The sequence below is a fragment of the Falco peregrinus genome, chromosome 5, assembly GCF_023634155.1.
Source record: "Falco peregrinus isolate bFalPer1 chromosome 5, bFalPer1.pri, whole genome shotgun sequence".
In the NCBI taxonomy this organism is placed as follows: domain Eukaryota; kingdom Metazoa; phylum Chordata; class Aves; order Falconiformes; family Falconidae; genus Falco; species Falco peregrinus.
The window spans coordinates 70,442,748-70,455,963 of NC_073725.1; the positions used below are offsets into that span (position 1 = coordinate 70,442,748).

At 65.3% G+C, this 13,216-nt stretch overlaps 2 protein-coding genes across 4 annotated transcripts; both read right to left on the bottom strand.

The window, feature by feature from the left end:
* Positions 1 to 193: 193 nt before the first annotated feature.
* Positions 194 to 5,616, bottom strand: HAPLN4 (hyaluronan and proteoglycan link protein 4). The gene is made up of 5 exons (XM_055804833.1): positions 5,485 to 5,616; positions 3,893 to 4,010; positions 3,156 to 3,518; positions 2,107 to 2,409; positions 194 to 1,389 (listed from the first exon to the last, which is right to left on the bottom strand). The coding sequence occupies exons 2-5, from the start codon at positions 4,008 to 4,010 to the stop codon at positions 1,052 to 1,054; spliced, it is 1,122 nt and encodes a 373-aa protein (XP_055660808.1). The 5' UTR covers positions 5,485 to 5,616; the 3' UTR covers positions 194 to 1,051.
* A 947-nt stretch (positions 5,617 to 6,563) lies between these two features.
* On the bottom strand, positions 6,564 to 12,077 carry TM6SF2 (transmembrane 6 superfamily member 2). Of its 3 annotated transcripts, none has more exons than XM_027796415.2 (10): positions 11,957 to 12,077; positions 9,210 to 9,316; positions 9,001 to 9,098; positions 8,689 to 8,792; positions 8,443 to 8,525; positions 8,127 to 8,251; positions 7,913 to 8,014; positions 7,699 to 7,791; positions 7,499 to 7,618; positions 6,564 to 7,035 (listed from the first exon to the last, which is right to left on the bottom strand). In XM_027796415.2, the coding sequence occupies exons 1-10, from the start codon at positions 12,046 to 12,048 to the stop codon at positions 6,949 to 6,951; spliced, it is 1,011 nt and encodes a 336-aa protein (XP_027652216.1). In that variant the 5' UTR covers positions 12,049 to 12,077; the 3' UTR covers positions 6,564 to 6,948. The 3 variants fall into 3 exon arrangements, with proteins under 3 accessions (XP_027652216.1, XP_005244205.1, XP_027652214.1); XM_005244148.3 differs by having other exon boundaries at positions 6,564 to 7,155; XM_027796413.2 differs by having other exon boundaries at positions 6,564 to 7,155; positions 9,210 to 9,345; positions 11,957 to 12,034.
* Positions 12,078 to 13,216: the final 1,139 nt, after the last annotated feature.

The window sequence follows — 13,216 nt, forward strand, 5'->3', positions numbered from 1 at the left end:
GGATGCTCCGAAGTGCCCAGCTCCGGCTGCGAGGGAGGGCGCAGCGAGGCTGGGGATGCCGGGGTTCCAAATAGGGAACGAACCCAAGTGCCCTTGGCACGAGCAGCCCTGTGGCACAGGGCAGCCCGGGGTCCCCTCACACCCAAGATGCCCCTTGAGGATGGCACCAGGGAAGGACACACGAGAGCCCGGCTCAGCTCTCAAAAAGCGGCCGAAGCTTTTATTTCATCTACGTCCAGCTCGCGAGCGCCAGGGCTGCCAAAAAGCCTCGAGCCAGTGCTTGGCCAGGTGGGTGCAGGGAACGGTGCCCACCCAGCACCTCCCCGCTCCCGGCATCAGCCACTTCTGCACGAAGCCAAGCGCTAAAGAGCTGCCCCAGCCCCAGGCAGGGGTGTGCGGCCGCCCAGCTTGCCCAGCTCCAGCAGCAGCCCCGTGGGGCGGCCAGCGGCGAGCGGGTGCATGCGGGTGCTGGAGGGGCTGTGGTTGCCACCCCCGCTGCCCATGTCGCATGAAGCCAAGCTCAGTGCCCCCCATCCTTGCCCGTGCCAAGGTAGGATTCTGGGGATGGGGCAGAGCCTGTGGCAGGTCAGCCCCCCCCCCCCCCCCCCCAAGACCTGCCAGTCCCCTGATGCTGGCTGCCCATGGCATCTCCTGGGGGGTTTAGTGCGGCGCTGGGTACCGCGGACATGGGGGGCTCAAGCCTGCTTTGCTCTGGATGGGCCTCTAGCACATGCAATACGCTGATTGATAAGCAAGAACTGCAACGAGCTGGGGAGCCAGCCCTGGATCCAAGCACAGGCTCCTGGCTGGGCTACTGAAGCCGTTCCCCTCCTGCTGCCTCAGTTTCCCCAAGCGTCACCGGGCTTTGTCGGCAGCCTGCGGCACAGCAGCCGCACCGGCATCACATGGGCACCTCTCCCAGTCCAACGCAGGGGCTGCCTGCAGCATCCCGCGCTGTCATGTCGCAGGAGGCAGCGCCGCCGGGGAGCCCAGCATACAGTGGGGGTGTCCCCGGCCAAATCTGGGGGTGCTCCCGCTGAGGGGGTGAGCCTCACACGCGATTGGGATGCCCCCCACCCAGCGCCTTCTCGGGGGCAGCCTGGCCAGCTTTTTTGAAGCAATAAACCCCAAAAAGCTTGTACTTCTTGTCTGGGAAGCCCAGGTTGCGCACGCCGGGCTCCCGGCCCCCGCAGCGTGCCCGGGGGTTGACGATGGGGTAGCGGATGCTGCCATCCTCCAGCCAGCCAGCCTCGCAGCGGTCCAGCAGCTGGATCTTCCAGGCGGCGTAGAGCTGGCCCACCTTGGCCACAGCCGCCCCGTTGTTCTTGCAGGCCTGCACCGCCTCGGCGTAGCTCAGCTTGCGGTAGGTCTTCAAGAAGTAGACTTTGCCTGGGGGGGAGGCGGACAGACAAAGCGGGGGCTGTCAGGGGCCCAGGTGCAGCATCCTGCATCCTGCACCGCACTGGTACCTAGCAGGGTGGGATGGGGCTGAGCGGTGCAAGGTCTGTGGACAACACCCTCCCCCAAATACATCTTTTTTTTGGGGGGGGGGGGCTGGAGGAGGTGACCAGCTGAGTGGGCTCTGGGGAGCCACCGCCATGGTGTGGGTAGATTTATGGGGGCTGCACGGCGGTGGTTGGTGATGGCTCCTTGTGGTGATTACACCTGCTATTTATCCTGCCTGCCACCATTAAATAAACATCGGCAGAGCCCCCCCGCACGGCCCTGCCAGCCGGGAGGAATTTACACAGCCCAGGAGCCCTCCCGGCTCCCATCTGTCTTTTGTGGCCCCGGCCTCATCCATCACCCGGGCTGTTTGCTGCTGCAATTACCTCCATCCCTGCTCCTGCCCGGGGAAGACAGGGTCTGCTAAAACCATGTGCCTCAGCCCCAGAGGTGATGGGGCCAGATCCTGGTCCTTGCTGGGGGTCCCCAGCACTGATCCCCTCTTAATGTGCCACAGAGCCCAGGGGAGACACATGCAGCCGCATCCTTCTCTTGCCCAGGGCTGAGAACCTTCCTGGACCATCGTGGGACTCCCCCACATCCTGCACAGCCAAAACAGAGAGCCGGGTGCTCTGTGCCTCAGTTTCCCCCCGCCATTACCGTTGAGATTGGAGGTGAAGCAGAAGGCGTCATAGTGCTCGCTTTCCTTGTGTCGGTAGCCGTAGTTGCGTACCCCCACCGGCGTGTCCTTGCGGCCGCACTCCTCCCGCGGCCGGGAGATGGGATACTGCACGGAGCCATCCTCCAGCCAGCCGGCATTGCACCAGTCCATGCCCTCCAGCCAGGCCTGGTGCAGCTGGTCGTGCGAGGCCAGGATGCCGTCCTGCTCCAGGCACGCCTGCTGCGCCTCGTGGAAGTTCAGGGTGTAGCGACCCAGCCGCGGGTGGTAGGGGAAGATCACGCCTGGGGGGACGGAGAGGAGGGCTGGGGTATTGGGGGTCTCCCCCACCTTATTTTGCAGCTGCACCCAGCGAAGAGGGTGATCAGTGCAAGGCACCGGCAGCCGGCGGGGAACAGGGGCTGCCGTGGGCTGGGAGACCCGGCTGCAAAGCCCGGCAAAGATGAGCTGCCATCGTCTCTGCTCGGGGAGTTTGGATGCTCCAGGCTTTGCTCAGTAACCGCAAAGGCCCCCGGGCCTGTGACTGCAGGGACCCCTGTGCTCCCTGCTCTGGGACCTGGAGACATTGGTGGTGCCTGTGCAGGGTCCAGCCAAGCCCTGGTGTCCCTGGAGCGAGCCTATACCAGCGGAGCAGTGCTTCTGTGCCTCCTGAGCCCCCAAAAAGGGTTTCCCCCCTTTCCTGGTGTCCCCAGCTGCAGCAGCCTGTCCTGGTGGGCTTGGAGCCGCGCACGGCACCAACGCTGCTGCCACATCCCGATCCCCCCTGTGGTGCTTTACGAGGCCGTGCTGCTATCTATCTCCAGCGTTTATTAGCTGCCAGCCTGTAAACCTGGAGCAACAATAAAAGCCAATAACAGAGGCAATAAACCATGGCACACGCCAGGAAAAACAACCAGCCATAAAGCAAGACCAAGCCCAGCTCGGGGACGCAGCATCGGGAACCGCGTCCTGGCCATCCCGCGTGGGACATGGGGACACCTGGTGTCCTCCCCATCCCAGTCCCTCCTCCCCAGCATAGCCACGCCGCTACCTTCGAGGTCCAGCTTGACCATGCCGGTGTCATCCTCCAGCTCGTTGGTGACCTCGCACTCATAGCGGCCATAGTCTTGCAGGGTGACGTTGCGGATGATGAGTGAGGCGTCGCCGAAGCCATCCTCCTGCAGAGCCGTGCGGCCGCGGTAGCTGCCAAACGCCCGCCGCGCCTTCCCCAGCGCCACAAAGACATCCACGAAGGCCATGGGCTCTGTCACCTTGGTCCACTTGAGGCGGATCTCGGCCGGGTCGTGGGCGGACACGTCGTAGTGGTACCGGCAGGGCAGGATGATGGTGCCGCCCCGGTGTGTCACCACCTTCCCCGGGGCTGTCTGCACGACCACGGCCCCGCTGTCACCCTCTGCAAGGGACACCGAGCTCAGGGGTGCCCCTGTCCCCAAGTCTGCCCCTGCCTCCATCCCAGGCAGTGCCAGCACACGGGCAGGACCCATGGTGGGGACAAGGCAGGCTGGGGGTGTGGGGCAGGCAGCGGGACCACCTTGGGGGGGAATTTCCCTCCTTTGGGGGCAATTTCCCTCCTTTGGGGACTTTGCAAACCTCGAAGAGGGTCGGGCAGCTCCTGCCCAGGGCAGGGGGCACAATGGGTGCCCCAAGGACCCTGATCAGGCTTTAATGGATATTAAACCCAAGAGCCCAACGGCTGCAGGATGGCTCCCCTCATCCCACCCTGGGGACCAGACCAGCCCCCTGCTGCAGATCCCAGTCCCCACTCACCCATGACATGGACCACCTTCTTCCGTCCCCGGGTGCTGAGCGGCGGGTCGGAGGCGAGGACACCAGCGAGGAGCAGCAGAGCTGCTGGGCCGGCCGCCCAGGGACTTTGGGGACGCATCTGGGGGGACAGCAGAGCCCCTCAGCACCCTCCCACCCCCCCCCAGGGAGGAGAGCGGCGGAGGGGAGGTCTGTGAGCAAACCCATGCTCTACCTGACCCCCAGCTGCTTCAGCAGCCCCCCCACAGTGATGCTGGCCCCCAACCCACACCCCATGGGGGCTGTGCCGGCTGGGGGAGGTGATACCATCACCCACTGACACCCCTCCTGGGGAGCCCCTCACCCTGTCTCCCACCTCACCCACCCCAAGCAGAGGGGGGTGAAGGGCTGTGCTGGGTCACTCATCACCCCTCCCACGGAGCCCACCAACCCGCAGGGACCCCCACGCCCCCGGCCTGCGCCAGCACTGAACTCCACTTCACCCGCTCGGTTACAGCCGGATGAATATTTCATGGCAGCCGCGCCGGCCGGATCGCCTGAGTTATTTATGTCAGCGCCGGCACATCTGGAAACTGAACTGACGCCCGGGAGGGGGCTGTGGCTGCTGGAGCCCCCCCAAGCCCGCCGGCTGCATCCCCGCTTCCCCAGGCACAGCCGGGAGAGATGTACGGCAGAGCCTCCCCGCTCCCTGGGGGGCTGCGACCCCCTCCTCCCCGCGGGCTGGGGCCTGAGCCCCGTGCTCCTGGGGAGCCCCACAAGCCAGCCCGGCTGAGTGGCCCCCCCGTCCATCGTGGGAATGAGCCCCCCTGCCCGAGAGGAGGGGGCTGGGGAGCCAGGGCCAGCTGTGGGGCAGGGAGAGCAGGGCGCCCCCCCGGGGAGTCCTAGGGCCTGGCTGTGGGGCAGGGGGAGCGGGGTGGCCCCCCCGGGGGTCCCAGGGCCCGGCCGGGGGCAGGGGGAGTGTGGTGGCCCCCCCCGGGGGTCCCAGGGCCTGGCTGTGGGGCAGGGGGAGCGGGGTGGCCCCCCCGGGGGTCCCAGGGCCCGGCCGGGGGCAGGGGGGAGTGTGGTGGCCCCCCCGGGGGTCCCAGGGCCTGGCTGTGGGGCAGGGGGAGCGGGGTGGCCCCCCCGGGGGGTCCCAGGGCCTGGCTGTGGGGCAGGGGGAGCGGGGTGGCCCCCCCCGGGGGTCCCAGGGCCCGGCCGGGGGCAGGGGGGAGTGTGGTGGCCCCCCCCGGGGGTCCCAGGGCATGGCTGTGGGGCAGGGGGAGCGGGGTGGCCCCCCCGGGGGTACCAGGGCCTGGCTGTGGGGCAGGGGGGAGCGGGGTGGCCCCCCCCGGGGGCGGAGGGAGCGCCCCCCCCCGCTGTCCCCCCCGGCGGCCCCGCGGCCGGTGCGGTGTTGCAGTGCGGGACACTGCGGCGGCCCCGGGGCTGCGGGACGCCGGTGCCCGAGCGGGCAGCGCAGCGCGGGGGGGACCAGCCCGGCCGCCGCAGCCAGAGCAGCCCCCGCCCGGGCTGCCGGTGCAGGGGTGCCAGTGGCGGGGGTCCCGTCCCGGGGGTCCCGTCCCGGCTCCCCGCGGCCGCAGCCCCTCCCCCGCACTCACCGTGTCTCCGCGGAGCGGTGCCGGCCCGCGGGGGGGGGCCCGGCCGCAGGAGCGCTCCGGTGCCGCCGGTGCTGCCGGTGCGGCTCCGCGCAGGGGGCGGCACCGGGAGCTCGGCCCGGCCCTGCCCCGGCTCCCGGCGCTGCGCAGGGCCGCCGGCTTGCCAAGGTCACCGGCCCGCCCGGCCCCGGCCGCGGCCGTCGGGACCCCCGGGACCCCCCGGTGCTGCCGGGAGCCCCGGGCCGGGCTGCGGGCGCGGAGCCCGCGGGGTATGAGCAGTTCAACCGGGTAAATGCTCCCCCCTCGGCCCCCCGCAAGGGCAGCCCAGAGCCACTGCTAGCACCCCCCATATGCACCTCCACCCGTGCGCACCCCCACCTATTTGCATCCCCCACCCATGTGCACTCCCACCCGTGTGCAGCCCCACCTGTGTGCATCCCCCCATGTGCACCCCCCGCTACCTGTGCGCACCCCGACCCATGTGCACCCCCACCTATGTGCATCCCCCACCCATGTGCACTCCCACCTGTGTGCACCCCCACCCATGCGCACCCCCCCACCCATGTCCATCCACCCGTGTGCACCTCTACCCGTGTGCATCCCCCCACCCATGTGTACCCCCAACCCCTGTGCACCCCCCACCCATGTGCATCCACTCACTGTGTGCACCCCTGACATGTGTGCATCCCCCCACCCATGTGCATCCCCCCAGTCATGTGCACCCCTGATGCTTCTGCATCCCCTCACTGTGTGCATCCCCCCACTGTGTGCACCCCCACCTGTGTGCATCCCCCCACACGCTTGTACCCCCACTCACGTGCACCCCTGGCACAGGTAGGGGCACCCCTCCCCCCGGCTCCCCCCGCCCCGACCCTGAGCCGTGGTGCCAAGGGCAGCACAGGCAGCAGGAGCCCCCCCCAGCCCCTGCACCCCAAAGGGCAGCAGGGGACACAGTCTGGCAGCTGCTCCCGGCCCTGGGCAGAGAGCGAGAGCCCCCCGGGCCCCAGTGGGTGTCGTGGGAGGCCACCACAGTGCTTTGGCCGCTGCACGGGGTTGACATCCCCAGCTCTAGGGACGGGGGCTCACGAGCCAAACCTTTGCTCCTTTATTTTGTAAACAGTGTTTTCCTGGCACAGTCCCCACTCCTGCATCCTCACGGCGTGGCTGGGAGCACCGGGGTGGCTCAGGGCCCGCTCGGCCCCCGGGGACCCGCCAGGAGTGGAGCCCAGCTCCCACAGCCCCCCACCAGCAAGACCCCCGCGGGCCTGAGCAAGGGCAGAGCAGCGGCTGCAGCGATGCCCCCCGCCGAGCACCGTGGGGTCCCCTCCAGCACATCCCACAGCGCCAGGGAACACAGCGGGGACCAGAGCATCCCTGGGGACAACTCTGCCAGCCAGGTCCCACAACAGGCTGCTCTGGCGGGGAGAGGGGAGACGGGCAGCAGCCCCCTGGGGGGGGCAGGACATGTCACTGGTGCTTCTTGGTGGCGTGCAGGCTGGCAGGAGTGGCGGGCAGGAAGAAGGCAGGGCAGCGCAGGCAGCGGAGGGCCAGGAGCTGGGGGCCCAGTGCGTAGAAGACGTTGGTGAAGAGGAAGCTCCACCAGACATCTTCAGGGGTCTGGTAGGGGAAGGGCGTGCGGGCGTGCAGCGAGGAGCCCAGGTGGGAGAACTGAGCCTGGGGACACAGGGTGGCATGGGGGGGCCTGGCCCACTGCAGCCCATCCCAGCACCGAAGGGTGTTTGGCAGGAGCACACCCAGCGCATCCTATCTATAGACCTGCGGGCTCGCGCCAGCCTATTTCTGGCAAACTAATCCCCGGCTCCATTAAGATCCACCGAGGCCAAAGTAATTAGCGGGCAGCGGCGGTGGGAGCTGCTCCACATGCAGCGGTGGGGGCGGATCTGTCACCCCAGGCTCAGCCCTGGCCCCCCACTTGCTCTCCCCTGGCCAGGACCAAGACCCAGCCCGGGGGTCCCACTGTCACCCCCCCACCCCTGCAGCCAGGGGTGGCCCTCACCTGTGCCACGGCACCGGCAAACACCAGGCTCCAGTCGGGCAGCCAGGAGCAGCCAGGCAGCACCAGCCCGTAGATGCAGAGGCAGAAGAAGGGGAGGACGTAGAACATGTAGATCAGCATCTGGGGGGGTCACACACGGAGAGGGTCGCCCCGTCCCCTGGCGGCACGGAGGGGTCCAGCCCTGCCTCCCACCCACTCACCTGCACTTTGGGGTAGGCGACAGGGTCGCGCAGGTACGGCTCGTGCTGGTAGATGTACTCAAAGCACGAATCAGCCGGACAGTCCAAAACCACCTGGGGACGAAGAGTGGAGGGAAGGTGGGTGTGGGGCAGATGGACCCTCCCCAGGACCCCATGGACTCACGGGACCCCTACAGCCCTCTCCGGGACCCCCATGTGGGGAACCAGCACTCACCATCCCCCTGAAGAAGGTGAATGCAGCGGTGAGGAGCAGGACCAGGATCAGCCCCATGTCCTGGGGCCGCTGGTACAGGCACTTGCGTTGCTCCTCTGCAACCTGGGAGATGGAAAACGCCGTGTTTTCGGCTCCACACGGTCCAGGCCCAGGAGGGGGATAAAGCTGACGGCTCCCGGTGCAGCTCCCCGTGGAGCCTGAGCTCCCAGCTCACCTTCTCAGGGCTGAGGCATGGCAGGACCTTGGGCTGCTGGAAGAGCCTCACCCCAGCCCAGATGGGGATGAGGATGTAGGGCAGGTTGAGGAGGAAGGCAGGGCTGAGGTCAGAGCTGTATTTCCCTGAGGAAGGAGAGTACAGGATAGGCACGGCAGGGCGCTGGGCGCTCAGCATCGATACTTGCTGCTCGCCCCCAGGTCAGCACCTTCCTCCTCTGCCCGCAGGATAAGTGCCTGGGAGCAAAGCTGCCAGCCGGCAGGATGGAGGCGGCCTGGAGGGACCAGCAGCGGAGCCCCCCTCCGCACCCCCGTACCTATCAGGTTCCCAAGCAGGAAGACGACGATGCTCATCAGCAGAGAGCCCAGCCAGAAGAGACCCAGGTTCCTGTAGCTCTTTCTGCAGAGACACCGAGCTCAGACGCCTCTGCCAGGCTCAGAGCTCCCCTCCCCACAAAATTCGGGATCCTCCAACCCCCACGAGCCCCTCCGAGCTCCTAAGCTGTGAAGGTGCCACGCGGCCACAGGAGCCACCGTGCCTTCCTGCTACTGTCCCCACTCACCTCTGGCCGATGGCCGCGATCATGGCGAGGTAGAGCCCATAGTGGATGATGCCATCCCAGTAACAGATCATGATGCCGTGCGCCGTGCGCAGGTGGGGCTCACCCTGCCCGTTCGGAAGTTACCGGATCATACGGGGTGGGGGCAGATGCCTTCCCACAACCCCCTAGGGGACCCCGCGGGAGCTGGGGCTGCTCCGTGCATGGTCCCTCTGGGGCAGGAGCAGCTTCGGGAGCAGGAGCAGCATCGGCACTGGAGCCGGGTGCACAGGGCTGCTCGTTGGTGTGAGAGCCCGCGGTGGGGTGAGGTGGTACCTCTCTGACGTAGACCTCCATGAAGCCAGAGATGTAGCCATCCTCCTCCAGTGAGATGATCAAGTCGACGACGGAGGTGAAGGAGAACACCACGAACACTGCGGGAGAGCGAGCCAGCTCTGAGCAGGTCCCACGGCGCTCCCCAAATCCCAGCTCTCCGCTCCCTGTCCCAGCACAGGATCAGTCCCCACACCCCGAGGGTGACTCACCACAGAAAAGGGGGTCCTGGAAGTGGCTCACTCCGCTTGTGAGGAGGATGATGGAGAAGAGGCCGGCGAGCACCAGCACCACCGTCAGCATCAGCACCAGTGGGCTGCTGCAGGACAGCAGGATGGGTTCAAGCACCTGGGCATGGCCGGGGAGTGAAGCCCCATTTCTCCTGGTCCAGGTGAAACTCCCTCTGCCCCCCAACACCCACCCCCCCCCCGACCCCGGTTTTGAGAGGTCTCCACCAAAGCAGGGGGAACAGCAGGATCAGACCCTGCACGCCAGCACCGGTGCGGGCCATGGTGGCACATGGTGCTGCCCATCCTCTGTGGTGCAGGAAACGGCTCTGCCGGGGTCTGAACTAAACCCGAGGAAGCGAAGCCTGGAGGCAGCCTGGGTCTGGCACCCAGGCACGGATGGGGAAGGGGCTGCCTCGCCAAGACTCTGTGCCAGGGCAGGGGAGAAGCCCCAGCGCCGTCCTCCCTCTCCAGGCTGTGGCAATGGGCCACTGTCACAAGAGACCAGGGAAGCCGATGATAAAGCAAATTGGTAACAAGGAGACATATACTGAAAATGTGTCCTAAGAGAACGAGGAAAAAGGGGAATGTGTCCCGAGCTTGCGGCACCCCCTCCCAGAAGCACGTGCATCAGCCGGAAGAGCTGCAGCTCTGGTCCAGCCAAGCCTTCAGCTACGAGACACCGAAAACACGACAGTATTTTTCACTCAAGCCTTTAACCCTGTTACCAAAGAAAAAGAAAAGGCAAAGTCGCAGCTGTCTGCACAGACGTCGCTGTTAATAGCTTATCCTGGAGAAGCACCCAATTACCGGGCTGAGCGCTCCTCGGCACAGCACGGCGGATGTGAGACCAGGGATGAAAGGCCAGCTGTCCCCCTGCCCCAGGGTCACCCGGCTGAGAACAGCCCAGGTCTCATTTACAGGAGGCTGTGACAACACCTGGCTCCTGTTTGCCTTGTGCAGGCGGAATTACTCTGACAGGGACAGTGGTGGGGGAGCCCAGGACCCCGCACCCAGGGACGGGATGGGTGTCCCTGCGGCACCACGTGAGGCTGAGCTTGTCCTCACCACGCGCCCTGCACATCTGAACCAACAGATGCTCTTGAAGAAACCTCAAAACAATAAAATAATTGAAGTGTCACCACCTAAGTGCATTATTACTAGTGTATAATTAATTACTACACAACTAATTACTCGCACAGAACGATTAATGCAGAATTCAAACACGGATGCTGCAGTGGAGTAGCACCTCCGGTCACCATGGGACCGGGCGTGTGATGGGGTTTGAGACTCACCAACACGTGCTGGTGCTGGGGCCACCCCACACACGCACCAGCACCTCAGGGTGCCGTGCTCAGGGCACCCAACTCACCCTGCCAGGCTTTGAGGCCACCATCGCTCATCCCACAGCGGGGACCAGTTAAGGAACAGGGGGATGTATCCCACTCGGCATACCCCTGCAACGCCCAGGCCAGAGAATAATATTGTTACAGGCTTTAATTTGGGGGGCAGGTTGGGGGGGTCGGTGCTCCCCAGAGCATCCTACCGATGGTTTGCACCCGATGCCGCATTGTGCAGAAGGGCTGTGGATTTCATAGCAATGGATCCCTGAGATCTGGGCTGCAACAGTGCAGCATCACCATGGGACGGAAGGGAAAGAGGAGACCAAAAAGATGGGAATGAAAACCAGGAAATTAAAATTTTTAAGTAAAGTTTATCAGGTGGCCAGGAAAGCCCCGGCTTTAAAAGTTTGGCTAAAAGCCCTTCCTGCTGGTGAAGCAAAAGCAGAAATTAGCTATAAAAAGAAATGTATAATTAATGGGAAAAGGAGAGTCAAGGGGCTTGGCAGGAATGAAAGGATGGAAATACGGGGGGAAACCCGTAGCTGGCAGGTCCTGGGGTGTGAGACTGGAAATAAGAGTAACCAGCCAGAAGGTGGTTTTACATAGAAGAAAATAAAGCAAGGAAGGGGGTGGGGCTTGGGGGGCTCACCGGGAGCTGGACCCTGGCTGGGGGTATCAAACCCCCCAGGCGAGGGTGATGGCTGGAGATGTGCTGAGCCCCCAGAACATGGCTGGGCTGGGGCATCGCAGGGGGGTCAACGCTGCAGTAAACCCAAAAGCGGGGCTGTTGCCAGGCAGTGGCAGTGACGAGGGGTGGCATCGGCCACTCTGGGACACGCCAGCAGCCAAACTGCCAGGGGGTCACTCAGGGGGGGATCCAAGGTGTGGTGGGGTCCCCAGTGCCCGGGGTGGCATGGCTGTGTGTGGAGGTGACACCCAGTGTTGGGGGTCCTGTCCCTCTGGCCCAGGGGCTGGGGTGGGGCCAGGTGGCTGGAGAGGGTTCTGATAAATCAAGGAGGTGCTGAGCACCCTCATTGCTGGGGACTGGGGCTGTCGGCAAGCCCCAGCATGCTCCGTGCTGGCGCTGAGCCTGGGCAAGCCTGCTGCGTGTCCCCACCGACAGCGGGATTTAAAAGCCATGAAGGCAGCCATGAACCATGCCGGAGAACTCCAGCACCCTGCCCTGGGCACTGCTCCCCCCTCTCCAGGTCTGGATGGGACCCAGTGGCCTGTCCCGGGTGGGATGGCTCCCACCACCCGCCGACAGAGCCTTGCCCTGGGCCAGACTGGATGCTCCCCCCGAGTGCCAGGCTGGACCCAGCAGCCAGGACCAACAGAGGCCAGGACCCAGCACCCTGCCCCAGAGCTTTGTCCCTGGTCTGCACTCACTCTGCCAAGGTGGTCGCGCTGTTGATGCCGAAGGCCACGGGGATGGCGAGCAGGGACGGGGCGAGCACGCCCGGCACGGCGGGGAGCTGCATCCCCAGCACGGCCGTCACCGCTGCTGGAGCCCGTGGACTTTGGCCCCAGCAAACAGGCAGCGCCCTTAAAGCGCCAGAACCGCCTGGGGGAAAGGCCAGGGGGTCCCGGGGGGGGGCACCCAGCAGCCGAACACCCCTGTGTCCATACGAGGGTCCGTGCTGGTCTCTGTGCTCAAGGGCTGCCTTGAGAATTGGTGCTAAGGGCTGCGGGGAAAGGATAAAACCACTCCAGAAGAGCCTTCTGAAAGCTCAGGGGCTGGTGGGTTGGGGTTTTTCCCCCCCCCCAATTCATTCTGGAAACCTTAAGTACTTAAAAGAGCCAAGAGGACACACCTCTTCAGATCTGTAAGGGGAAGAGAGAAAGAATGCAGCACATGAAAGCCAACGCTTCATCCCTGCCTTTAACAATGGATTGAACTGAGCAGAGAACAGGAGTTTCAAGGCTTCTGCATCCAGCTGGGAGCCCAGCGTTTCCCTCGCACGCTCCCTGCTCACACACGAGTGTTTATCTCCCCCCAGCCCATGCAGAGCCCTGCCTCCGCGGCCCAGAACCGGCCATGCCCTCACAAACAGCCACGGCACACGAGGGACGTCCGCCGCGGCCGCCCAACCTTTCCCCTTCCCCATGAAGCCTTCACCAAGGCGCCACCACCTCATGCTTTTTTGCCCTCCCGCTTCAGAGTCCGGGGCCAACCGGCTGCCCTGCACTTTGCCCTGGGCTTGTTCCTCCTCGTTCCTCCGTGCGGGACATGGAACGCACCCCCCGCGCCCTGGCAGCACGGAGCTCCTGGTCACTGATGAGGAAAGGCTCGGCGGTGCTCGCCCACCCTGCAGCAAGGGGGGGGTTCAGTCGTGAGACAGGGCTTTGCGGCTGAGACCCCTGCCCCAGCTCCTTTGGCCAAGCAGAGGTACAAAGAGCAGCACGACACACTGTAAAAAAGGAAACCAAAGGGGGGGTAAACCCAGGTGATTCGGGGTGACCTGATGCAATAACCTTCAGCTCCTCCCAAACGCCGAACCCTCTACAAGCGTCACTTCAGCCCCCCAGCTCTTGCAACAGCCGCTCGGGGCAAACAAGCCCCGATGCCTTTGGGGGGAGGTGATTTCATGGTGGCCCCCCATGCCACGCTCGCTCATGCTCAGCCACCCACATTTTCACGCCAGCCGG